We start from the raw sequence: 26,985 nt of genomic DNA, 5'->3' as shown, positions 1-26,985 counted from the left end.
TTTGCATTTATCAGTTGATGGTTATGCAAAACTATCGTTTTTAATATTTTTACATGTAAATAAGACATGCCCTAATACAAATCCACTAACAATGTGTTTAATCGTTACGTTAAACTTGGTCTAAAGCGTTTTGAAAATTTAGCGCTCATTTGACTATAGCATGCAGTACAGTACGGTTATACCTTAAAGAATCGACAAACCTTTTGAGGTAGAAATTTGTCACATTCGAGCCTCATTTACCAGTTGAAATCAGGAAGGAGTAATCGCTGATTAAAATTCTCTCAAAGAGAAAAGTAAGAGTAACGATAATGTTCACCTCGCTCTCGAATCGCGTACCAGCAAAGGAGTTAATTAATGGTGCTCGTTAATATGTATTCGGTCAATGAAATTTCACGTTTGCATACGCACCAGTCGAGAATTCCCATCGGCATTGTGCCAACGTCGCTCCCACGATAGCAAGGGAACGAGGAGAGTGAAAAAATAGGCTGTGCGAATAAATATCCATTGCAAATTTACCAACGACAAATGTTTGATAAGTCACATAACGAGTAGGAACCTCTCGGTGAGTCTAATAAGTTCTGGTCACAGTTTGAAGTGACGCATTACAACACTTACTCATATCTTGCGCACACGTTCGCACCAACGTTATTTCGACAAAGAAGTCACGTGCAACATTCGATCGGCAAAATATTCTGTTTCTGAATATTCCAACGAATTTTTCGTTTTCTGCGATGAATATTTTCAACCTGACTGAAGATAAATTAACGAAGGGAATAAGCTATTGACCAATCGTCCCTGTGATTTCTTACGAAAGACAAATGCTATTAGCAGGCGTGTGAATACGTACTTTCCGGTTGCACAGTATTTATCCAAAAGCATTGAACGTCAACTTGTTTCGTCCGATCGTAGTGACCGAATTTCAATTTAATCATTCCTACGATAAAAATGGTCCCGTCGGATCACACACATGAAAAATAGAATCGTGTTTTTCAGGTGTTGATCGCGGTAGGTAAAAAAAGTAGGAAAATATTTTGCCGATTTTTCGAGCAAATACATCTCGTCCGACCGCGAAATCCTTGGCCAGTATGCATGTGTGTTTTGACGTGTTTTATTTTCGTGAACGATCCCTGTCGTGGAATTCTCGTGCTGCAACGACGACTCCACGTTCTCCCGTTCCTCCTTCTATATGTTCGCAGATTTATCACTGCTTATTTATTTAAAGAAATGTGTTTTTCTCTCAAATGTAAACCCAATGTTTAACGAATCGTAACTATGCATTAGCAACGAACATGGTGGACCATACGTTCCATACTTATACCGAACTGCCGAGCGTGAAACAAAAGTCAATGGAATGGGCGTTTGGTACGACTCGGTTGCATTCTCTGTAATAACTTGGCGGCTATTCGTGCGTCTGGTCACGAGAATGGAACAAACCCGGGCATCCTTACCGTTTGATTTTCGCTTCCGCTCAATTTCGGTGTCCCTCGTTACCCTTTTTGTATTTAATTTTCATTTTTTCAATATTTTTCGAGGCCGTTGAAGATCCATGAAAAATGGAGGATCGACAGTGCGGGTTGGAAGGCTTTGGCAGTCATTTTTCATTCATTAGTTTCCAGTAGAAAACAATTTTCCAAAATTCATTTTGTTGCGTGTCCTAATGACACGTTCGTAGTGACATTACCGATCGAGGCTGCCAACATTCTTTTCAACCCTCGACGAAAACTCGACTCGAGGGGCTCGAACCACGAAGCTGAGTATCGATCCAAAAGCTAGGAAGCATGCCGCATCGTCGTTCCTGTCAGTTGAGCATAAAAAATCAATGAAAGTTACGGCGCTTTTTCATCCCAACGAATCACTGTTTTTTCAAAATCCACCGTTTTCTTGCAGAATTCTTCGTTGAACGATTTCCCCTGTTAAATTGTGGGAAAATTAAAAACGCGATAATTTTACTGCCTTATCAACTGATAAAGGTCCGGGTGGATGGTGACCTCGTCGCGTCGTGCCGAGAGGCGGTAGTAGCGTCTCTGAAATGTACGGACTGGTCGGCTGATCGGGTACGCTCCATAAACCGATATTAAAAGACAGTAACAATAGATATCGTAGACAACGAAAGATATTATTTTTGGCTGATTCATAATTAACAGTATTTTTGTAATCTTTAGTTAAATGCACAGCTTTGAGAGACGCATGCACTTCGAATCGTGAAGGCAATTAGTCCGCGTTCGTTTTCTATATCTATGGACTCTCGAGTCCCTTCACTTCTTGCATCCTTCGTCCTGGGGATGCGGGTTCTGAAGCTCAGGGCAATCTCCGTGGGGATGTGAGCTCTGTTATGTGAATAAGCATCAGGACCAGGAGCTGTTTCATTGACAAAACGGGATGTGTGTAGCTGGGAAGGTCTTTGGTTACGAGGAAACTGAATTTTGGGTGCGGTGCATCCGGCGCGATTGATTTTACCAATTTTTTTTTGTTTTTTCGTCGATCGTATCCACGACTAGTCATTTTTCAAAATACTTTTCTCTTCGTTAATTTATATCGTTTTTTTTTCAATCTGGTTTACAAAATACGTGAACGAAGCTCGGGGTGTGAGTATGGTGTGTGTTATTGCAGCGATTGAAACTGGAAGTGAGGCAAAAATAATCAAAATTTTCTTCATCGAATAATATCGACGAGAGTCGCAAAAATGGTTTTTATTTTTTTCTTTTTGCTTTGTAGCAATAATTATGAGTGAAAATCATCGAAATTTCGGTTAATCCTAAGGGAAAAACTCCCGTTTCTCGGTAGGTCTCGCTTTGCATTCGTTTTTTTTTTCTCTCGTCAGAATGAAACGAATAATAATTGGGAAAAAATAGGATTAAAATGAGAGTAGTGAGTAGTAATAAAACATAGAAAAATAGATCGATTAAATGATGGGAAAAAATTGTTATTCCATTGTATTTAGAAGTAATTTATGGTAAATGTGCGTTTATTCTTATTTATGATAAATGTGTGTATTCATTGCGTTCAAGCTCGTGGCTACGATGACGACTGGTTTAAAGTGGTGCTATTTTATAAAAGCATAACCGAGAGCTGTGCGTGCATTTTATGTATGATTGAGAATTATAGTGCAACGGTAATGCATCACGCGACGAATCCTATAATGGAAAAGCACATAAAATGATAAAAAAAAGAAAAAAAAACACGAATGGCGATCGAACGATCGCGAACGACTGCACTGGAGCTTTGATTAAGTAGCTTTATGATTATTTTTGTAGTTTGATTATTTAGACTTTGTACACTTCGTTGATGTAACGGAATAAAAGCTTTGGAAAAATCTCTGTAAAACATCACGCTCCTTACGAACTCATTGTTTGGCCTATTTTTGTACTATCAATTTGTAGCTTATTTTTATTGCAAGTTAGGAAATAATTTCGTAATCAGTATCGTTTTGTTTTTTAATTTTCTTCGAAATACATTGGCTGTAACAGAAGTAGCGTTATTTGAATCTGTCATCGATTGATGTAAGAACAATGTGACGGTGATTTATGAACTTTGTGGCAAACATTTGTAAACCTTCGTGTATAGAATTAAGAGGATGGATCAGTTGGTATATCGCAACCGTGAGTGCGAGAGAGATATTTGCAAATTTAGAAATCTAAATTCTTTGACACAGTTTGACCGATTAAAAAAAGGCTCTGTCAGTTGATTTTTGCCATCGTTCTGCGTAGGCTGACAGAGCCTTTTTTTAATCGATCAAACTGTATCAAAGAATTTCGATTTCGAAAATAACAAGTGAGGTTAGTCGACTGATCCATGCTCTTAAGCAGATCACTCTTTCAAGTTTACGTGCTCCGCTCATCTCACTCGCTCGCATTTTACTACCGTTTCGGTCTGTCTCACCATGAGCTCATTCACCTCGATCTTTGCTTCAGTAATCGAGACAACTCCACTCTTACGTGGACTTTTCTCTCTCTCTCTGTCTCTCTCCATCTTTCACTCGATCATGTTCTTTCGTCACTTGGTCAGGTCGTCAAAATAACAGGCATTTTGATGACCAAAGACCTCGTAATTTTTAGAAGCAGGTCCCATTTTTCCGTCTCGAGGACCACAGTCATAAAAATGTTGTTGTGAATCCTTGTATTTTTTGAGAATGCTCAGCCAACGCTTGATTCGCCTCGAGGATTCCCGTTAGCTTTTCTCAAAGGACATCGCATGACTAGTATTTTTGGAACGGTGTCGATTCAAGCAACGGGACCGTCTCCACGTTCGAGTGTTTCCGTATTTCTAATTTGTCTCGTTGAATGTCTCACTCTAACGTATAGCAATTATTGTAAGAGTCAAAAGTATGGCAACACTGTTAAAATAACATACCGTCGAGGAAGACCGACTTGTTGATAGTCGTTCGATTTTTTATACTAATGTCCCATCGAAACGAGAGGCGATTATAGAGCTTTTCGTGAAATATTAAAATGTCGAAATACTGACGAATCAGACATAAAAAAAGCAACAGAATCTTGAAAATGTTTCGAAAAATTGCCAGAATAAAAACGAAAATTCCATGCTATCGCGTCATTCTTAGACGTTTTCCATTTTATTTGTTTACCCGACGAATACGCAAGTCGTATAGAAATGATACCTCGAAACATTATCAACGGTTCGATCAGTACGCACAGTTTTTGACACCGAACGTGCCTGTCCAATCTCCATCGTTTGTTCGACTCATTTTCGCGCGATAAGTTTGAATGTTTCGTGTTGCATTACGCGTTGATATCATTGTCGAAGGTATTTTAAAACTGCATTCCGAAAAAGTGTTTTCAGATCCAGTTATCAATGTCATTCTCGATCTTAAGAAAGTCTTTTGTGCATCAAATTGTTTCTCTTTACTCTCGATTATTTCGCGCGGAAAAATAACGAATTGGAAAGAAAAATTTCACTTCCACGAGCATGCAAATTTTTTCATCGCATTTTAACTTACAACGTAAAAGATTTACCGGAAGTTATGACCTTCGGTGATACTCCCGGCTCAGCTTCGGAGTCCATTAAATATTGTCACCTCAAAAGACCCCAGGACTTTATGAGAGGCAAATATTGAAAGAAGATAACGTTTTATTTGTAGGGAAAGACGGATTTTAAATGGGGAGGTGAATTTCAAAATCAGTTTGCCGCTTATATTGATAGGTGTGGTCGCCTCTTCGTGGCAGCGACGCTCGATTTATTAACATTTTGAGATGAACATTAAATACTGAGAGAATCATTCTCACCTCATCAGAAGGGCAATTATTTTCGATATCGAACAGACGATTGAAAATAGTCTTTTTTTGAGATCCTACTAACGGTGAGTACGTCCATTTTTGGCACAAGTTCGATGAAAAACATCGATAAGTGATCCACTTTGGTGTATTACTTTTTTCTATTTTTCACACGAGCAGGACGATTAATCATCGCGATATTGTTCGTATTCGTAGCTCAGAAGATTCGGTTGACGTTCAATTAGCCATGACCATGAAATCGTAGCTGTAAATTCATTGAAAAAAGTACTGTTATGTAAGTGAAGCTTCTGAAATAAAATGAGAAAAAAAGAAGAAAGGGAGAGACAGAGCGCGCTGTAATTCAGTACATTTCAAGTTTATGAGTTCAATGAATTTTACGTTTTTGAGTAATCGTTTTGTTTTTTCAGTCATCGCCGAATATTTCGGGAGGAAGATCACGCATTACTTTTTTCCTCTTTTCATGGTCAAAGAAACACGATTCAAATTTATTCTCGCAATTATTAAAATTGTGTGTAACTTATTTGTTGAGATTGATCAATTTTTAATATAATGATAACGGATAAAATACTTTCGTAGTGAAATCCTCAAGCAAAACCTTCCACCGTTTGTGTCGTTATTTCTCGTTAATCTCAAATAATAAGTGCTTTTCTTTTTCCATTTCCAAGTGATTTTCACTGCTAACAAGGCTTTCTCAAGACATCAATGACATCTAAAAACATTCTATTTTCTTATTCTCGTTTTTGGCTCTTCAAAGTTGGGAGGTATTTCATTAAATCGAAATCGTCGCACAGAAAGTGTGCCTGCCACAAGAGTCTATGTATAATCCTTCAAAAAATGTGATTTTCGTTAATTGTTTTCTCGACAACTAGACGACGTTTAATCCTATAATAATTCCGAGAATAGATGCACGCTGTATATTTCTAAATTTCAACTTGGAATTTTCGATTTCCATTTGATTCGTGTAAACTTCCTCAAGCAGGGACACCGATGCAGCTCATTTATTCAAAACAATTGATGGCAATTTGTCGGGGTCTTCGATCGATGAATTCATTCAAAGTTTCATCAGAGTTGACGATCCATAGCGATGGACGATTGCACGAATAAGGTGCTGTCAGGAAAAATGGATTTTTTCGGAAGTGCGTCTAATCAAATAGGTGCGAAGCTGAAAGCGTTCCCGATAATTGAGCAATATTCCCATGAGCACACAATAGTAACTGTAGGCAGTAGTTTCGCAAAGTGCATTGTGCTCGATGCAATACTGAAATTCGCAGTAAATAGACCTCGTTGCTAAATATTTAAATTCTACAATTGCTCTATTTTGTTCATCAAAAAATGCGGGTCTTGCAAACGTTTGAAAATTTGCTGATAACGAATGAGTGAAAATTACAGTAAAAATCGATTTTCGTCGAAATATCGGAATACTTCGTTGGTCCGAAGGAATTTTCCGTTCGGGCCACTAAATTTATTTTAAGGGTAACAAATTTTTGTCGCTAAATTCGAATTTTTGATGCTCGAGAGAAATAATTTTGTTGAATACGATTGACGAAATCCCCGAACAGATTCTATTGCACCGTGTACAACGGGACAATTAAGAGAATTCAAAGTGACGAGCGAAACTGAAGTAATCATTTTAATGCTTTTGAAGCAGCGGACATGCATTGGAAGGGGTAGGGGCTCGGGAGGTTTTTTGATGCGCCTTTATGGGGAGTCCAGGTGTCTATAAGTAGGACATACGCTCTGTATCCTCAGTATTTCCTTCTAAACTCACCGTCAGTCGAGATCGTCACCTGCGAGCCGCCAGGTTTATTTCATATCGTCTTGGCTTCTCTACTCTAATCGGCAGTGCAATTATTTTCGCCAATTATTCGAGTGTTTTGCGTCGTTGCATGTTCACACGTAACCGTAAGTCGACAACAAATTTTATTCAAATTTTTTTCCCCCAATGCGCGATCTTTAAATTCAAGTTTATTTCGACAAAGTGTTTTTTTCATTTACGTAGTAACAACGCATTGAAATACGAAAATGTTAATTAGTGGAATTCAGTTCGAGGTGCGTAACGCACCGGTGAAAATAATTTTACATTTATTTTATAATTGCCGACGATCTGGAAAACTTTCTCTTGAATTTCGCGCTTCTTTCACGAGACGATTCGTGAATTCGCGATGGTTTTTCATTGAATTATTCGAGATATTCAGAGCGATGCGAAAATCAACGAATGAATTCAAAATTCCATGCGCAGTTTTACTGATAAAAGTTTGAAACGTTCGAGTGATTGCCATCCGGTTTCGCGGTTACTCTTTCCATTTTTTCCCCGAGTCCCACGAGTGTCGAGCCTTCGCCACGTCGTTGGATCCTCGATTCCGGTATTTCGAAATTTCCCACTTCCGCAATATCGTCATCGAGTTATTTTTCGCCCGACCCGGCAGTGCGAACGATTGACAAACGAAAACAAAACGAAGGAAATGAAAAAACATAAACGTTGATCGCACGGGAAATATATTGTTTTCGTAAGATAAACACCGAGCGAGTGCGAGAATCTCACGTTCGATGTACGAGCAGCTTCGCGGGAGATGAACATTGAAGACACACAAGATACCGATGTTTCTTCCGCTCGACATACTTTCCCGGCGTAACCTGCGGCTAATTTTCGATATAAAAATATTTAATTAGGTTAGCATAGACCGGCTCACCGATTAATTGAAACACTCGTTAAGGAGTTTCGGTACAAAAGTCTAAATGTTAAGAAATTGATGAAATTTGGTGATAATGTTCTTCAACATCAAGTGCGAAAACACAAATTTTTTCAAAATTTTTTTCTACTTAGTTATCGAGTAATTACGCATTAAAGCAGATTTCTTATGCCCGGAATGTATACCTATATATATGGAAACGCTATGCTTATACACGTGAACTTTAGTGATCAATTACTCGATAACTGTGTAGAAGAAAAATCTTAAAAAATTTGTATAGTCAAATTTGGCACTAAAGAATATGTTCACCAAATTTTATAAAATTCTGAACTTTTTGAATTTTTTAATTTTTTTAGCATGGGTTAGCATGGCAACATTGTATCGCCTGTACCGAAACTCCTTAAGTCAATTAGCAATCGCACAGTCCATTGAGACATACAATAATCTGGGAGCCATAGTGAATATTTTTCGAACTTATTTTCGCGTGCAGCAACCAACATTTTTTCAGTTTCATGTATTTCAACGAATCGACAGTCAAGTTCCGCTGGATTCAGCAAGCACGGGCGCTCTAAGAGCTGGAAAAAGTCATCACTGTTACGATTATTATTTTTCTTTAAAATCAATCTTTTCAGAAACTGATTTTTCAATCACTGTATACAGCATTCGAGGATCTCATCGATTCCATCGAAATTTCACAGCCAAACTGTCCGTTTGTAGAAAAACATTATAAGTTAATGAAATTTACCATAAATATGGCGTACGAAAATAAGTTCCAGTGTTGACTTGCTCCGGGACTATAAAAATTTGGTTGTTCAGAGAATTTGGTCAGCTTGTACCGAACGATTAACAAATATTCTCAAATAATGAAGCTTTCACTGTATTCGGGTTAATCTTTATCTCTCACCTATAGCGCACCTAATTGCATTCTACGCCGATTGTAGTGACCTTAAAACTTGAGCATGCGTGGATGCGCCTCGTAGTTACAGATACGGGAAACGACGAAGTTTTGGCGAACTTCGAGGCACCTGAAGTCTACGAATTCATTGAAAATACAAAATCGATGAGCAGCGTTATAGCTAATTTCCAAATGTATTGAACAAATTGAAATGAAACGTGGAAATATTCTTGCGAATACGGTTTCTTTCATGAGTCACGATCTATCAATGAAAATGGTTAACAAAAAAAATGTTTACTTGGCCGAAGAAATACGAATCGATAATTCGTTCAATTCGAATTATCGTCTTTCGTAATTTCAATTTGAGGTGAAATCTTTTCGAAATTCTTTCAAATTATCGCCAGTTTTCCGGGCCTCAAATACCAAGAAAAAATCAATCAGTTTTTTATGCTCCTCAATCTGCTCGGGTCAAATTGCGACTCTTTAAAGGTCCGCCTCATTCACTTGCTTCACATCTCATATCCACTCTCTCTTCCTCTCTTGATTTCTCTATCAGGATAAGAGCGATGCTGTAAATTCATTCGAATAATTATTAGCTACAAATTTGGCCTGTTTCTTGCATCGAAACACGTGGCGACTAATTTACATCTTAAGGAACTCTGAGGAGAGTCACGGGCTTCACAGTTCGTTGAATTGTCTCTCGCCAATGTTGACCTGAAAAACGGCATTGACCTCGATCTTGCAAAACCTGTTTATCTGCACCGTGAATTCGTCCCGTTTTCATTCGCGTTACCTCTCGTGTATGCATGGGACATTCCATGCTAGATTTATCTGTCAAATGTATACCCATTAAGCGACGCTTGAGGCGGCTCGAAAATTCCATTGTGTGATTCGCCGAACGGAAATAAATCGATCGCAGTAAAGTAATTTTCAGAGTCCGATAAAAAAGAGTGAATTCATTATATGAACGACAGAATTAGTCAATAAATAATAAGAATTATAACGAACAAAAATTTTTCGATTTTTCGAATGGAATCGTAGAATTTGTGCATTTTTTAATTATCCTTTATACCTTTGAAATAATGTTCACAGTGCTTTCAAAAAAATGGATCATTTGGAAAATGAAAATCAAAATCGTTGGCTCGCGATGAAACTGTGCCTGAAAGTTTTTGAATAAAGTCCAGTTTTTTTAAGATTTTTTAAAAATTCTTTCAATCCTCCAATTGAAAAAAAAAAAAAAAAAAAAAAAAAAAAAATTGTTTTTAATCAATCATATTCGAAGTGCAGCAAAATCGTAGATCAATTCCATTCGTTGAATTCATAGGTAAATCTGACATGGAATTCCCCGCACATATTCATATGCGGATGTATTACGCGTACGTACGAAATTTAGCCATGATTTAATCCGATATTTTACAATCAACCTTTCCATCTTAATGAATGAATATTCGTATCTAACGTTTGACCGATTTTCTCGCGCAGTCAGTGACGCTAAATACTTAATTTTCATTCGTCGAACTCGAAGAAATCTGTACTAAAAAAGATGAGACAAAAATTGCAAACTTCAAATATCTTGGCTCTTCTACCTTGATAGGTCAGTTTAAAATCGATCAAATTAAAACTCTGTTCGCGACATCTATGTGAAAAGCGATCGATCCTTTGATCGTGACACAAGCTCGATGTTATATTAATTGTGAAAGCATTATAACGTATTTCTGTGCCAATTCGATCCGATCGTTTAAACCTCCAATGCGAAAAGTTGAATTATTGGCGATTAACATCACTTGGAAGCTTCTGACACTGGAATCCTCTTCTCCGTATCCCACTTCTTTGCGTGATTGATGATCTTTTCGGAGCGTTTTTATCAGGGAACAAACATTATATCTAACGAATACGCGGTACTTTCTCCCTCGCCTTTCATCAGCAGCAGAAACCGTTTGACCTGAAACGCGATTCGATCCTCCATCGCTATTTTTTAACAGAATGGTTTCCTCTAGCCAGCTTAGATCAGTCAAAAGAATCAGGTTTCGAGAAGAGTTGAAAATGTCCAAAAATTTGATTGAACAATTGCGCCTCGTGAGACATTTCGTTACGATTTAGCAAGAATTTTTCAATCTGTTTTCCCTCTTGACGAACATCCACCGAAAATGTTGGAACGGAGTCTCAGTCGGGCGTGGTGCCTGGTGGAATAAAAACTGGAAAAATGATGGAGGAAGACGTTTGGACATTGCGCGCGTCCGAAGCCTCACAAAAGTCCCGTTCGCGGTCCAGAATCGAGTCGAAAAGCAGCGTGTACCTTTGATCCTGCTTTTGATTCGATTCTCCGTGCGTGATGGTTAAACCTCGTTACAAACGAGCCATTTTCACCGAGCCGAGAGGCTTGAAAAAACTGCTCGCGAGTAATGAGCAAAAACAAAATGTTTTAGTTGAAAAGAGTTGGCTGAAATAACAACGAATTGATTTTTTAAAACTGGAAAACATTTCGGATGAATTGACATAGTGAAAATAACGGTCCAGCGAGTCCAAAAAGGATTTTAATGGCGACGAGCACGTACCGTTTTAAGCCTTTCTCCGGTCGTCGGTCACTTCTTTCTTTACTCTTCACTACTTCACCAATATAAAGAAATTCCCGTTAGAACTCTAGTCTCGCGCGTTCAATGTCGTTTCACTTATTTGATCTCGCCGCAATGGAATCGCATACTTTAGAATCGAAAAACGAAAATCGAGTCGTTCCTTATTTACGATCAGAAATGATTTGGCTAATTTCAGTAATTCATTTCGTTTTTTTTCGGCACGTAATCATTTATGAAAAGCAATTAATTTTGTTTTCCCTGATTGATGATTCCCATCGAAGTTTCTTTCGGGCAAACTTCGTCAAGCTTGCCATCGTCCATCGCCAACGTGTGAGATTTTTTCAGCTTCGTCTCTCGCGACATCCATCCGAGTATTTCAGTCTCCATGCAAATCCTTCTGACACTTAGTCCGTCACGAGTTTGCTCGCGTCTCGTCGAATCGTTTCTTGGTCTCTCAGACCCGGTGTGATTACTTCAATCGAGCAGCGAAGGCTAGCAGCACTGTGAGCGAAACGTTACGTACTGGCGAAGTAAAATCCACAACGATCGTACGAAAACACGGGTTTTTTTTTCATTCGAATCTCCTTGATTGTTAGTAGGCAAAATGTTAAAATGAATTTTCATGCTTGGACGAAGAGAAAAGGTGAAAAATAGAGAAATTTAATGAAAATTTTTTAGATTTTACGTCCATTGAAAACTCGGATTTTTTCTCAGTCTTTAAATTGTCGATGCACGGATAATACCGCCTCGTCATCGAGGATCGTTTCAACAAATCGGCGATTAAGATGTTGCTGGATAGTGGGACTTTCACGCTAGTGCAGATTTCTAATTGAGTGTCGTATCACATTCTATCTCGTGGAAATCTGGAGTCAAATGTTGGGTTTTTTATTCATATTTTTTCATTCCTGCGGAACGAATTTCGCGAATCTCCGGTGCAGAGGAATGCAGAAATTTTCCGTTACTTAGAACTCGGCCAGTGATAATGTTCTCGAACGAGTAGTTTTATAGACAAATCAAAGGAAACTTATTTCCGTGCTTTTCGTGAGATTTTTAAGCCTCCTTGGAACAATGAATAACTCGCAACTTTCTCGTCATCGAATGGGGTCACTAATAAACTTTTTCCATTCGACCAACAGGAGAAATGATTTCTTCCCTATTAAAAATAGTTTTTCTTGTTTCGTTATGTTTTTACTATTTTTTAGATCACTTGCGACCATGAGTCCGAATATTTTTGGCAATTCGGCGACTCTTTTTTTGGAGGCTTCGCAACAGAATGTTCCTCAAGACAAGTCTCTCGCAGGATCGACTAAAACCTCGCAAGCTAAGACCGGGAAACCAAAGAATACTTCGAAATACGAATGGCAAATTGTTTGGAGAAATGTTATTGCTTTCGTTTATCTGCACGTTAGTTCCTTGTACGCTCTTTATCTCGCTTGGTACGAGATGAAGCTCTTCACATGCCTTTGGAGTAAGTCAGCCATAAAAAATTCTTTCAAATGATTTTCATATCGATCTAATAAAAAAAAAAAAATAATAGTTTTCAACTGTTCTTTTTTCTACATCAAATCCTATACAAAATGCTTCAGTATTATCATTTCAATTTCCGTCCTAAAAGTTCTTGAATTGAAAATTCACCAGAGACATCGGTAGCTGCAATTGCATCAGGAATAATGAAAAATAAATGATTTTTTCAGCTATTGGGTTGGCACTGTTTGCGGCATTAGGAATCACCGCTGGAGCACATAGATTATGGTGCCATCGATCATACAAAGCGAAATGGCCGTTGCGTTTGATACTGATGATCCTGCAGACTGTCGCTTTCCAGGTGAATAATGTCACGCATCTTTAATCGGAAGAATGTCAAGAGATATCGGTTAATTGATTGTTTGATAAAACGCATGTTCATCTCGGTAGAATCATATCTACGAGTGGGTAAGAGATCACAGAGTTCACCACAAATTCTGCGACACCGACGCCGACCCTCACAACTCGAAAAGAGGCTTCTTTTTCTCTCACATGGGATGGCTCATGCTCCGCAAGCATCCGGACGTTTTGAGCAAGGGAAAGCTCGTCGATATGAGCGATCTTGAAAAGGACCCGATCGTCGTTTGGCAAAGAAGGTAAAATGAAAATGATTTTTAAACCCGATCGAATAGATCGAATGGGAAATGATAAATCAATAATGGAATGATTTATCATTTTGTTTGATCGCATATTTGAGCTCGTATTTTGATTTGTTATCTTATCGCTAATACGAGAGTTCATCGGTTGCGTTGCGAAGGAAAACAAAAGTGTATCGTCGCATCTCATCGGACATGGCAAGCTCGTGAGATCGATCTAATCCGTTTGCACTCCTTTCTGCCAGGCTCTACGTTGTGCTCATGCCGATATTCTGTTTCCTCATTCCCACATGGGTCCCAATTTACTTTTGGAACGAAACCCCGATGTTGGCATGGTACGCAACCGTGTTTCGATACACGGTTTCGCTCAACTTGACGTGGCTGGTGAATTCTGCGGCTCACATTTACGGAATGAAACCGTACGATAAGTGAGTAGTCACGTTTTTTTATACGATTGTTGTTGTAACAAAAGGAAAATGTTCGTGCTGAAAAATTAATCGGAACAACAATACTTTGTTGCCCAATTTTGGTCACGCGCTTCGAAAGCTCACAAAACCGAATTCTTTCATTCGCCCACGTAATGTTTTGGCACCTCACGCGCGCTAATGACACGTTTCTCGTTTCCAACAGCTCGATAAGCCCGACCGATCATTTCATGGTTGCAGTCGGTGCCATGGGCGAAGGATGGCACAACTATCATCACGTATTTCCCTGGGACTACAAAGCAGCCGAGCTCGGAAATTACCGGACTAATTTGTCAACCGCATTCATCGACTTCTTCAGCTCGATCGGTTGGGCGTACGATTTGAAAACGGTGCCGGTTGAGATGATAGAAAAGAGAGCGGCGAGAACGGGGGACGGCACGAGAGTAAAGAAAGTTGAGGGCCACCACCATCACGAGCACTCGCACGAGGGTGCTATTTGGGGTTGGGGTGACAGCGACATGTCGATCGAGGACATCAAGGAGGCCCACATTATAAACAAGAGCGATTAACCGTCGCGACGAAAAGTCGCCGCACCTCGAGCGGAGAACGCGCTCAATTTTTCTACGTCGTGTGTCTTCCCCTCGAACTAAAATCGAACAAACGTCAGATGAAGAAACTTCACTTTTCGAATGAAAAAAAAAAAACAAACAAAACGAAAAGAAACAGGAAATGAAAACCAAACCTAAACTAAGAGGCTCCACAAAATGTAATAAACTTTCGAGGAGGAAGCGAGGACACGGTGATGAGATAAAAAAACATGGCATCGAAAAAGCACGTTTTCCATGGCACTGAAACGAAACGAGGAAGGATCAGGAAACGGGATACATTAGCAAACGAATATTCATTTATGGAGTGAGGCTTTTTGAAAGCAAACACTTGAAACTTTGATTAATTTATCGGAATCGTGCCACGTGCTAAATGAAAAAACAGGATAGAAGCACGCGCGCACCTTCGCGATTCTCGAGAATCGAAATACTAACAAAAACTAAGAAAATCTTCCTTACAAACTCGTTTTGTCTTCCAAAAGTGTAGAGAAAAGAATAAATGAAAAATTGGAGTTAGGCACGTGGCACAATCGTGCTTTAGTGATAGCTCGATAGCGGTTACGTATTCACGAATGTAGGGAAGGTAACGATGTTTTTAGTGCTCTCTGGTTCACGACCGAATTGCGTGATCCGAGTGGTACGTTGAAATTGTACTTGGGCTCTGAACATTCAAAATTGTATCAGCGTTAACAACGAACAATACGAGAAGAAATAAAAAGAGAGAAAGCGAATTTGACATTCAGCCAAAACAGGAAGCTCAAAGCACGTCAATCTTTCGCAGGAAATTTGTTATCAAGACTTACAACAAATCTTTTCGACCGTCACACAAACTTGGATCGATCGAAACAGTTACGAAAATCAATCTACTTGGCGCCTCATTCGAGGAGGCAAGAACTTCACTTAAATAATTAGTCGACGTCAGGAACAAACGAGGGAATGAAAATTTCGGTTCAAGCACTTACCTTCGATGAGCCTACCTTTTTATTCTTGTCCTCTCGAATCACGTCTTAACGATCAATTATACATATACTATTTACATTGTATTTATGAATAAATTATGGTTATGTACATACGTAAAGAAAACGCTTTGGAGAGTTTTATAAGATCGTTGCCTTTCGTCCCAATTTTATATTTCGTCGAATTCTACCAAGTCCACAAGTTTTTCCTTCGATGAATGATCGATGATTTTGTACCGCTGCATAGAACAGAGCGTGAAGCAACAATGTGTGTTTACATCGCACGTGATTCTTCCTCATCGATTATAAATATTCTTCCTTTTCTTTTATTTTACTTCTTCGCCTGCAAAGTTCTCGGTAAGAGCGTAGTCTATTATTTCCTTGCGCTCACTCCGAGCACGCTCTTAAATTGCAGATTTCGTGTCTAAAGAGATGAAGAAAAAAAAAAACAAATACATTTTCGCAATGCCATTACACTCGCTCGAGACTCTTATTCGAGTCCTTGAACATTTGGCTCGACACAGCTTGTCGTACCTTCTATCGTGTGCACCTTCTGCCTCGTTTCACCGTCTCTCACTCTTCTTTATCGGGGCGTTCGTGCTCATCCGACAAAGATGCGAGAAGCCTTCATACCTTATCTTCACAACGCGACGAAACGAACGAAGGATACCGATACAATTGGTCAAACGAAGCGACACGTTCAAAGACTACAAATAGCACTGAGGTGAAATCTTTCTTAAATGAAAAGACAAAATTGTTTTTCTACCTTCGAAACCATTTGTTTCGGATTCCTGCGTAAACCCCTAAGTTTTCATTGCAACAAATATTACGAAAAGAAGGAATCCAGTCGCGAAACTGGGGTTGGAAGAATTTAAAAATTTTTCGTACAAGCAGACCACGAGAAGCAGTGCCTCGAATTTGGTGGATGAAAAAATAGCGCATTAACATTTTTGCCAGATTTAAGAAAGTCCGAACGATCGATGTTGCATTCGTGAAACTCTGTCAGACGAGGAAGCTCAAACGTTCTGTCGGATTTAGCTCAGCTCGCAAAATATTTAATTGTTTACTGACTCGACCACACTCGGACAAGAATGCACCGTAAAATTGTCCTACTTCCACATTTATGTGCGATCGTTCGAGCAAACATTTTTTCATCTAACCTTCGACATTATTACTGGTGAAAAATTTTCGACGCAATATTGCTGGCGGTTATGATCTATTGCGTTATCAGTCTGGCGACGCGCAGCAATCGAAACAAATGAGAAAAAATCCGCGAGTCAGTCGGATGCACGATTGCGTCGAAAGAACAATGGAGCGGATCGATGCAGCGCGTTAATCAGATGCAATTCATTGTCACATTTTAGTGTCAAACAATCGGCTAGTTTTACGAGCTGCTACATCGAAAGTGCACTGAGCGAAGCTATCGGACTAAGGTAATTGGAAATCTTTCGTTTCTACACTGGCCACGAAATTTATAGTTGAGCTCTAGATATTTAATTGTTAAACATTCAAGCAAATACTCTGTCCAAGCACCAGCGTTATCTATCTCATAAAAATTCGTTTCAGTATGTGAACAGGAAGCTTCGTTGTGCCGCAGTTTCGTTAGCTGAGCAAAAAATTTCGGTGAATACGCGCAAAAAAATATTGAAATATTTTAACATGATCGATTCCAGCTTTCATTTTTCGGGACAGCGAGGCCCGAAACGTCACTAATTTTAGTTCAATCTTCGATTTTACCACCTCTATATAAATCTATCGTTAAAGCTAGATAAAAATTGGTTGAATTCGCTATTACGAGCTTGTCCTCTTAATTTTACATTGCTAAATAATTTAATAGCTCATTACTATTGAAGTGTTTCAGTCGTTGATTAGAAGCCATAAATAGAGATGAAATTCATGAACATTGTGCTGGATTTGCGTAAAATAATTGATGCTTCGTTAGCATTTAGTCAATGATTTCTTTCGCACGCATACGTTGAACCGCATTGATATAATTATGCATGCTCGATTCACGAGCAGTTGCAAATTAAATTTAACCCAATTAGGCGATATTCGAGCGGGCATTCATGAATCGAAACATATCGTAGGAGAGTGATACAGTAATTGGCTGCTCGTACGAGTCGGTGGAGTTTTTTTGAACCGCGAGGCTCACCTCGGCGAAGTGCGAGAGCGAGAGAGAGGTACGACGAAGCGTTCAATGAATGGTGTAATTTTAGTTTCTTCTTTTAAATAGGCCGATGGCTGTGTGCACGTTTTCACGCTTACGCTCAATTGACGTCTCGTTGCTCGAGGGTTTTTCTCGTGTATTGCCGTGCGCGGGTGTAATTGAACTATAAAACGAGACGCAAACAAGAATTTTTTCGTCATTCGAAATGTGTAGGTGGGCTACCGTGCCCTCCGGTGGGGAATACCGCGATTGAGACTATGGACGAAAACTTTCGCTCGCTGTTCAACTTCATTGTTTGTCTTCTGTGTCCACATGTCGGCGTGCAAAATCCTGAAATTTGTGTTTACATTCGCTCATTATTGTTTCAGTTTTGCAACAAAACTCGATTGATATTCGATCGATTCGCGCTCGTGTTCCAAAGTGCAGCAAGCTTCACATTTAAATAAAAATATCAATAAAAATATACTCACACGGTCCGATGGCTCGGAATGAAAAACTTCGAGGAAATATTCGCACTCGGCAAACAGTGATCTCGTGTTGACGATTTGGAAACGTTCCGGGAGGTCTTCGCAGAATGTCACTTTGTGAATTCCGTGTTCAAGCAGGTCACAGAGACGAAATCGGAGACGAAGCTTCTGGAATGTTAAAAGAATTTTTGAATAATTTTTTTCTTCAGCTTTCTCGGCGTTTTTCGGCGTGGAATGAAGCAAATGAAGCTTAAAGTTTCGTAGGATTGTCGATCATTTATGAGAGCCGAATTCAATTCGCTCATACCTCGTGATTGAAACCGCCTTCGGGCGATCTTTCGTTAGCAGCATCGGCTAACACCCTAATTTATATCAAACACGTGCGGACGTATTCAATGGGAAATTCGAGGCAGCGGAACCGGGTGCTTCCATCAACAAGGGCTGACGTGTCCGATGGTTAGTTCCTGACAAACAGAGCCAAAACACGGACGCATCAAATTGGAATACGGGACGGACCTCTTGACTTTGCAAGGTCAAACAGTCATGAGTAAGAAACTCGTAGAGTCGTTTTAACGTTTGGTAGGAGACGGAGTAGAGCAATTAAAATCAAAGAAAAAAGAGGGGCGGAGAGTACGAGAGGGAGAAAATTCAGTTGCGTTACAAGAGCAACGTGTACATTCATTGAGAGTTTCGCTCTCGTTGATCGTTCCTCCTCGATGTCGGTCCTAGAAATCGAAGTGAAAGTGTCCATTACAAAACAGAAGTTTATCGAGCATCACGACGACAAACTGATCGACCCGTTCGTGTTCTACAGTTTCAAAAATTCTTATTTTGTGATCAAATATTTCTGAGAAACGTACTGTTGTTTTTTTTTTTTTTCGTGAGTATGCGAAGGATTTTTTACCGCTTCGAAATTGCATGGCACAGAGCTACCGGCATCATTTGCAAGGTCGTTTTTATTTTACGCGAGCTATACAGTGCTAACGCTGAAAACGAGTGCTGGACTATTCTCGTATAATGACAGTTTACGATGTGTCAACTCGTTCTTTGCTTTCTGATCTCGCAGTTGTTATTTCAATCGATAAAATTATTCAGTGCATCGTACGATTTATCAGCGGTAATAATATTTAAACGAAAAGGCCCGTCAATGTTTTCTTTTTTGTTAGGAAAGGAAGTTTGTGGTTTTGTCAGTTTGTGGTTGTGGACGCGAATCGGCCTAGAAAGATTGGAAATCCGCATTGAATCGGTCTTTATTCGAAAGTGGCTTAAATTCTCTTTGCATCGAACTAAAACAGGAAAAAATTTTCACTCTGACTGGGTTCTTTATAAAATTAATTAATTCGTTGAGCTCGCGTCGCGTCGAGTGTGGACAAATTGACGTCGTCCAATCGAGAGTGATTTTCTACTTCGAGTTAAAAATTTGTTGTCATTATTTTTTTTTTTTCAATTGACGGTTTTACTTGATTGAATCCTACAAAATATTTCGTATGCAATTTCTCACTGTGCACTTTTGTTATTTTTGACAGTCAAAGTGTAAACGAAAAATTTAATTCGGTACCATTATAGAGTTTGTTGACACTCGGGACAGATTGGATCAGCACATCGTACAATTGGAATAGTTGTTTATTTTTATGTCTCATGGGAGAGACTTTCGAGGTTCTTCAGAAATGTCGTGGGTTCGGGAATAAAATGTAGCTGTGAATATTGACACACCTCTGGCATTTGTAAAAACACGTTGAAATACGATGAACGAAGGTAGAAGCTCAATAAAATTGATAGAACCAATTATTTTTCCGTTTTATGCTACTACAGATCGAGACTGAGCGGGAAAATCACGAACGTCGAGCACAGAACGAGCGCATGCGTCCTGCAGCATCGCTATGAGTGATAAGAAAGCGGGGCGAGTGACCCGCAACTACGGTCATCACGACGACAGTGACGCTACGTCCAAACGTTACAGAAGCACCAAACGGAGGCCAGTATCGCTGCTACTCGGTCTCGCATGCGGTGTGGTTGTTTTTCTTCTCATCGTTTGCTCCTGCCTCATAGCTCTTATCGTACATTTGGACGAGAAACTCAAAACGAATATCCATCATCGCTACGGTAAGAATTCTCTCCTCAATTTATTTTTTAGTTTACATACACACGGGATTTTGGAATTTCCGTGGAGCTAGAGCTGGAAAACATTATGTTTACTGTCTACACGCATCTACACGAGACCGACCGGCGCACGCGCTGTTCGCTCTCCGAACCGGTTAGAAGCGGGAACTTTTGAATAGACTTTAAGGATTTATGAATTGAAATTGATCAATTTGATTTTTTTGTAATCAACCACTTACAATAATTTGTATGAATGCAGTGTTTATAAATTTAAATATTGAAAAAAGATGGCTGTTAGTAGAAAAGTTATGGGTTTATTGGAAAATAGGTTCGATTATTGAAAAAGAAAATATCGAAACAGAAACCGGAATTTTTGATGATCACATGTGTGTAAAAGATTTGTACCACAGCATGCGTTTGGTACATGTCATTGAATTCAAAAGTTTAACAATTGTGTTACAAAGATTACAAAAATAATGATAAGTTGGTTGACTGTCAGCCTTCAAGAAACTTGCGATAGATGCGAGAAAGGAAATAAGATGTTTCGCTATTCGAGGAAATTGCTTCACTGGATCTCTAAATGTCCATTAATTGGTCAGTTAATGCTCACAAACAATATTGGGTGATGCCATTAAATTCGCTAAACATTCGATTGCCCGTTGATTTATCGTTATCGTTTTTTTGTCTTGATATACTCAGATCCTAATCGACCGCAGCAGTACGTGAAAATGGCGACGAAAAACGTTCCGTCAGATTTGAGTTTTCGTTTGCCAAAAGAAGTGAAACCCCTCCATTACGATCTTTATCTTCATCCGGATCTCGATAATGGGACGTTCCAAGGAAACGTTACGATACTGATAGACGTACTCGATCAGAGGAGTTACATAGCACTACATCAAAAAGACCTAAATATTACTTCGGCTTCTCTCAAAACTTACGATCGCGAAGTCGACTATGAAGTCCCAATCAAGGAATTCTACACGGTTGATAAACTCGAGGAACTTCTTGTCACTTTCGACAAAGATTTGCATTCTGGGCTCTATCATCTTGCTTTTGCATTCAACGGTGCACTGCAACCTGATAAAATCGTTGGCTTTTACTCCAGCAAGTACAAAGATGCTGAAAATAGAACCAGGTATGATTTCTCGATCTTTTTTGCCAATCACTTGACACAATTGATGTGCAACATCAAAACATTTATTTGCATTTCTCAAATTCTGTATGAGCATCTTCATTTGAATGCACGAATGAGAGAATTTCATTACTAGAAAATATTCATTATCCAATAAAATTATGCTTTTGGAATCATCGATTGAATAATTTAGGTACATTGCAACTTCAAAATTCGAACCCACCTATGCGAGGAGATCGTTTCCATGCTTCGACGAGCCTTCTTTCAAAGCAGAATTTTCTGTCAGATTGGTTCACCCCACAGGAGATGATTACAGTGCTTTATCCAGCATGAATATTGAAGTACGGAAAACATTTGAAAAAAAAACCAAACACTTGTGATATTTTTTAACATAAATGTTGATTGAAACTTCATTCATGCAGACAACTCACGTCGATAAACCTGCTGCAGGACTTACAACTGTTAATTTTGCTAAGAGCGTTCCAATGTCAACGTATCTGATATGTTTCATCGTGAGTGATTTCGTCGGTGTCACAGCACCTGCAAGAAACCTAGAAGGCAACACTTTCCCTATCAGTGTTTATACTGTAAGAGCACAGAAGGAGAAAGCACACTTTGCTTTAGACATTGGTGTCAAAATAATAGAGTATTACATTAAATTATTTGGAATTAATTACCCGCTGCCTAAACTTGGTGAGTTTTTATTTTTCCATGAAAATTTACGTTACACATAATATTCGAAATTTATGCTATGCTCTAAGAGTCTTATAATGATAAGAAAAGGAATGGAAAGAAAAAGCCATTGATTTAATCAATTGCTTTTGAAGATATGGCTGCGATACCTGATTTCGTTTCTGGTGCCATGGAAAATTGGGGTCTCGTCACATACAGAGAAGCAAGACTATTCTATGATAAGAAAACGAGTTCGACCTCGGACAAAGAGGGCGTTGTTCTCGTCATTGGTCACGAATTTGCTCACATGTGGTTTGGAAATTTGGGTGAGGCATTTTCTCCAAGTAGTTTTTATTATCTCGGTACATTTTTCACAACCATTATCATCTATGGACACGACGAACTATTCTTTTGGTTCAAACAGTTACAATGACCTGGTGGAATGACCTTTGGCTAAATGAAGGTTTTGCAACGTTCATGCAATACAAAAGTTCCGACGCTATTCTTCCTGATTGGGGACTGGTAATTTTTTCGATACCTTCACTCTCGAAAATCTCTTACACCGTCTCCTAGTTCAGAACTCTCAACGTTAATTTAGTTGAAAAATATGAAGCTTCATGTCGTCTCGAATAAAAAAATGACAAAAAAGAAAACCGAAAATAGCAAATTTTGGTTCCCGTTTGATTTGCATTTAAAAAGAACCTGGTCACTTAGCGATTTAGTTTCGACAATTTGCAAAGTTTCAATACTCAAAATGTTTTGACGCGAACATCTGAAGGGAAAATTCCAAACCGTAAGGGCAATAATCATCTTTGTTTTATTTCTAAACTAGAGTATGGTTTACGGTTTTTCTTGAAAATTTTTAATTCTTTGTATCATCGGCTCCATTTCCTAATTCATTGTTTCGCTGGATTTTATGTGTAGATGGATAAATTTTTACCGGATACCTTGCATCCGGTATTGATCACCGATTCAAAGTTGAGTTCTCATCCGATAGTGCAAACAGTCAGCAACCCCGACGAGATAACAGCAATTTTCGATGTTATTACTTACAACAAAGTGAGTCAGAGATCAATGAATTCTGCAATGAAAATATGAGAATGACAAACTCTCAAGAGTGATCGCATGTCGAACAAATGCATGGAAACTTATGAGTAATGCTAATTGTTTTGTTCAATATTTCAAGGGTGCATCGGTTCTTCGGATGCTGGACAACTTCATTGGATCCGATATTTTCATAGCCGGTGTATCAGCCTACCTGAACCAATTCGCATATCAAAACGCTGTAACTGCCGATCTTTTTGCAATTCTGCAAAAGGCTGTAACCAACAAAATAAACGTAACAGCGATAATGGACACGTGGACAAGACAAATGGGATATCCAGTGGTAAAAGTTGTTAGAAATGGTCTCAATTATACTCTGACGCAAAAAAGATTCTTGGCTGATCCAGAAGCGGAATATGATCCAGCGGAATCTAATTACGGGTTCGTACTCGTTGACTCGGAGATACAAAAACGTCATACCCTGATTCTTATAACTGATATTTTTGTTGATCTCATAGATACAAATGGACGATACCAATCACATACATCACAAGCAAAAATTCAACGCCCACTCACATATGGTTCGACAAAGACGCAAGCAAACGTAATTATCCATTCCTCTCACATCATTTGAATAAAGATAAAGAGTTGTTCGAATATTTCATCGTTCCAACGATTTACAGTTGAAATTAAATTGAACGAGCCCGTCGATTGGATCAAATTCAATCATAATCAAGTCGGCTACTACAGAGTGAACTATGACCTCAACGAATGGAAAACTCTCTCTGAAGTTTTGGAATCCCATCATAAGGTATCCAATACAATAATCGAATGAAATTAAGGTATCGAAATGAAGTCAAGTGAAATTTTTGAAAAGCAGTACCGTTCAATGGTGGTCGGATCTTTACGAGTTTCAGTTCTATTTCGAGAATTAGAATTCAACTGCATTTTCCTGGGGGCCAGAGTGGTGATAGATTTTGTCGCAATGTAGAATGGACAAAATTCTATAAAAATTTCATTTTCAATGTTTCTGTGCATATGATCGCGACAATATTTTTTAGGAGCCCAGACACATAAACTGAACGTATATTTTCAGAGATTTTCAGTTTCGGATAGAACTCATCTGCTGGAGGATGCTTTCAGCTTAGCTCAGGCTTCCGAGTTAGAATATAGCATGGTGATGAACATGAGCGGGTATCTTCGTTTGGAAAGAAGCTCCGTCCCTTGGAGCATTGCCGCCACGAAATTGGCAGCGATTGATAAACTTTTATCCTCGACCGATGCCACGTCGAAGTACAAGGTGAGAAATGACTTTTCTTTTTTTTGAAATTTCTTTAAAACAGGAGGTAATTGAACTGGAAAATTAACACGAAGTAAAAGTCGTTGAAATTCGACTTCCGGCTATTGTTTCAACAATAAAACTAGGAAATACACAATTGGAGATTTTTATTTTTCATAGGAATACGTGAGGAATTTGGTGGACGGTGTTTATAGGGATGTTACATGGAAAGTCGACGATTTCGAGAACCACGACATGTTGTAAGTAATGAAATATTCTTATTCCAAAATACAAAAAGAATATATTATTAATATTGGATCCGTGTACAAAAAATTGTAATCGTAAATAAATTGTTAATCGGTTTCATGATGTTTTTAGGAGCCTTCGTAAATCGATTCTAGAATTAGCATGTTCCGTTGGCCACCAAAATTGTCTCGACGAGGCAGGAAGAATTTTCAAGGCGTGGATCAACGACACGAAAGACGTTAGACCGCATCCAGACATTAGATCTTTAGTTTATTATTACGGTGAGTGTTGAAATATCATCAAATTCTTTTCCACTCGAAATTTTTTGAAAAAAAATTATAACGATCTGAAAAATACAATTTTTCTTATAAACTAACTTGAAAACAAACAAAAAATGTTTATTTGCCTTTACGAATATTTTATCGATCAATCCAGGAATGAGTCACGTCGGTGAAGAAGCCGAGTGGAATATAATGCTGCAGAAGTTCGTGGAAGAGTCGAATGCAGTCGAGAAGAATAAATTGATGAAAGGATTAGCCGGAGTTCGTTCCAGCTGGATACTAAAAAAGTGAGAAAAAAATCAATCGATTATTGAATTTGAGTAACTTTCAAAGAAACTATTTCTTCCGTGAACAAAGCGAGTGATCCTGTTCTTTGAAGCAGTAGAAAAATGATAAATTCGACTGGTTGAAATGAACAAAGATTTATAATCAATCAAAATGTTGAAAATGACAAACTGAGCTGCATTACCTAGAAATTAAATGGAGTGTTATCATAAAAAAAAAATAAAAAAAAAACGATTGAACGGACCAAAAAAACCTATTTTGTTACAGATACATCGCAATGTCCGTCGACGAGAAATACGTCAGAAACCAGGATACGTTCAGCTGCTTAATATCAATTTCGAAAAATCCTGTCGGCACCCCGCTCGTTTGGGACTGGGTGCGTGAAAATTGGGAATTTTTGGTCAACAGATACACATTGAACGATCGTTATCTCGGTCGTTTGATTCCCAGTATAACAAATAGCTTCGCGACAGATCTCAAGCTCAAAGAGATATTGGCATTTTTTGAAAAGTATCCGGAAGCAGGTTCGGGAAAAACAGCAAGAGCTACGGCTATTGAAACCGTTGGTAACAACATCAAATGGGTCCAGAAGAACAGGAAAAAATTGGAAGATTGGCTGGATACTGTTTCTCCAACGAGATTCAGTGAATAATCTATTAAAAACGAAGCCGAAAATAAGTGTATAAAAGGCCAAAGTTCTATTAAACTTTAACCAGGCTGACTCCAAATAATTGAGTAAATACTCAATAAATATTCACATTATTTCGTCTCGAAGAAACAACGAACGTCTCGAAAATGTTGTATCTCAGGCCCAGTTTGCAGTGCTGAGCAGTCTCAAGGCCAGGGCAACTCGCGACGAACAATTGTCGACCGTCAAAAATACAATAATGAACAGACTTAACGAGAATAGTTTGAAAAAAAGTGCAATTGAATATAAAAAATACAATAGAAAAAAAAATATAAAAAATACAATAGAAAAAAAAATATAAAAAATCCAATGAATAGAAAAAATAAACTCGTTGAATCGAGGGACAATAAGTTCGAACTCGAATTGTGTAAAACTTAACAATATTTTTTCATTGTAATATAAAGAAAGGTTGAGTGCTCAGTAAAAACGAGAGAAGCTCCGATCGCTTCTTACTATATTCTTCCGTTTTTATTACTGTTACATATTTCGTACCTAAGAATATTGTAAACTAATTGATTTTCAATAAACTTGACCTTGTACAGTGAATTGTTCATAGCGCTGTTTGGAGCTCTTATGCACGCCAGTTCACTTGCCACTGCGTTTACACAGGTTCATTATACAAACGTGAACGACGTACGATTCACATTAAAAAATAGTTGAAATTTGAAAAAAAAACTGAGTGAAATAACGGGAAAAATGTGCCTTATCTTCCTTCGTTGATAAGGACAGATAAGAGGAGTACAATCGCTCGCGAGAATTCAAGTTCTACCTTGCCGCGTGCAGTCGAGTTCTCACTATTTTCGTGCAATTGGTGCAATCGCTATGAAATACGCTCCGCTCACACGGCGTTTATTTACATGGTCATTTCTGCAACGACATTTGAAATGTGCTGTTTTATGGATATGTTTGTTCTCACTTATGCTCGTCGTCCTATTTCGGGATACGGTATGTGCGATTAATATTTTCGTCTTAATTATATTTATCAATTGAATTTTACAACGACGTAGATGACAGTTTTAATCAAAACGAGAATGAAACGAAAAAATGAACGTGACGAACGCGACGTTCCAATGAATCTCGTTGAATCCAGTTTTTTCTAATGTTGGCTTTG

The 26,985-nt window shown here is 38.6% G+C and overlaps 2 protein-coding genes and 2 long non-coding RNA genes across 5 annotated transcripts; 2 read left to right on the top strand and 2 right to left on the bottom strand.

Moving 5' to 3' along the window:
• The first annotated feature begins 1,916 nt into the window (after nucleotides 1-1,916).
• Nucleotides 1,917-15,640, top strand: LOC122410156 (acyl-CoA Delta-9 desaturase-like). 2 transcript variants are annotated; one of them, XM_043418233.1, is made up of 6 exons: nucleotides 1,917-2,054; nucleotides 12,610-12,875; nucleotides 13,102-13,232; nucleotides 13,322-13,527; nucleotides 13,773-13,955; nucleotides 14,158-15,640. In XM_043418233.1, exons 2-6 carry the CDS (start codon nucleotides 12,623-12,625, stop codon nucleotides 14,519-14,521), a joined length of 1,137 nt encoding a protein of 378 aa, XP_043274168.1. In that variant the 5' UTR covers nucleotides 1,917-2,054; nucleotides 12,610-12,622; the 3' UTR covers nucleotides 14,522-15,640. The 2 variants fall into 2 exon arrangements, with proteins under 2 accessions (XP_043274168.1, XP_043274167.1); XM_043418232.1 differs by lacking the exon at nucleotides 1,917-2,054 and adding an exon at nucleotides 6,948-7,151.
• On the bottom strand, nucleotides 5,149-20,004 carry LOC122410158 (uncharacterized). Its single transcript, XR_006260866.1, has 5 exons — nucleotides 19,861-20,004; nucleotides 18,455-18,611; nucleotides 18,151-18,315; nucleotides 15,631-18,010; nucleotides 5,149-5,493 (listed from the first exon to the last, which is right to left on the bottom strand). It is a non-coding gene; the product is annotated as an uncharacterized lncRNA (long non-coding RNA).
• A 23-nt stretch (nucleotides 20,005-20,027) lies between these two features.
• LOC122410155 (glutamyl aminopeptidase-like) lies at nucleotides 20,028-26,420 on the top strand. Its single transcript, XM_043418231.1, has 15 exons — nucleotides 20,028-20,250; nucleotides 20,947-21,382; nucleotides 21,573-21,720; nucleotides 21,802-22,072; nucleotides 22,207-22,377; nucleotides 22,476-22,573; nucleotides 22,976-23,110; nucleotides 23,238-23,536; nucleotides 23,614-23,699; nucleotides 23,779-23,906; nucleotides 24,192-24,395; nucleotides 24,555-24,634; nucleotides 24,753-24,901; nucleotides 25,056-25,188; nucleotides 25,454-26,420. Exons 1-15 carry the CDS (start codon nucleotides 20,028-20,030, stop codon nucleotides 25,836-25,838), a joined length of 2,946 nt encoding a protein of 981 aa, XP_043274166.1. The 3' UTR covers nucleotides 25,839-26,420.
• LOC122410160 (uncharacterized) lies at nucleotides 24,656-26,516 on the bottom strand. The gene is made up of 2 exons (XR_006260868.1): nucleotides 26,408-26,516; nucleotides 24,656-25,180 (listed from the first exon to the last, which is right to left on the bottom strand). It is a non-coding gene; the product is annotated as an uncharacterized lncRNA (long non-coding RNA).
• Between the last annotated feature and the right edge of the window lie 469 nt (nucleotides 26,517-26,985).

The sequence above is a fragment of the Venturia canescens genome, chromosome 4 (assembly GCF_019457755.1).
Source record: "Venturia canescens isolate UGA chromosome 4, ASM1945775v1, whole genome shotgun sequence".
Classification (NCBI taxonomy): Eukaryota; Metazoa; Arthropoda; class Insecta; order Hymenoptera; family Ichneumonidae; genus Venturia; species Venturia canescens.
This window is presented reverse-complemented; position numbering and strand designations above follow the sequence as displayed.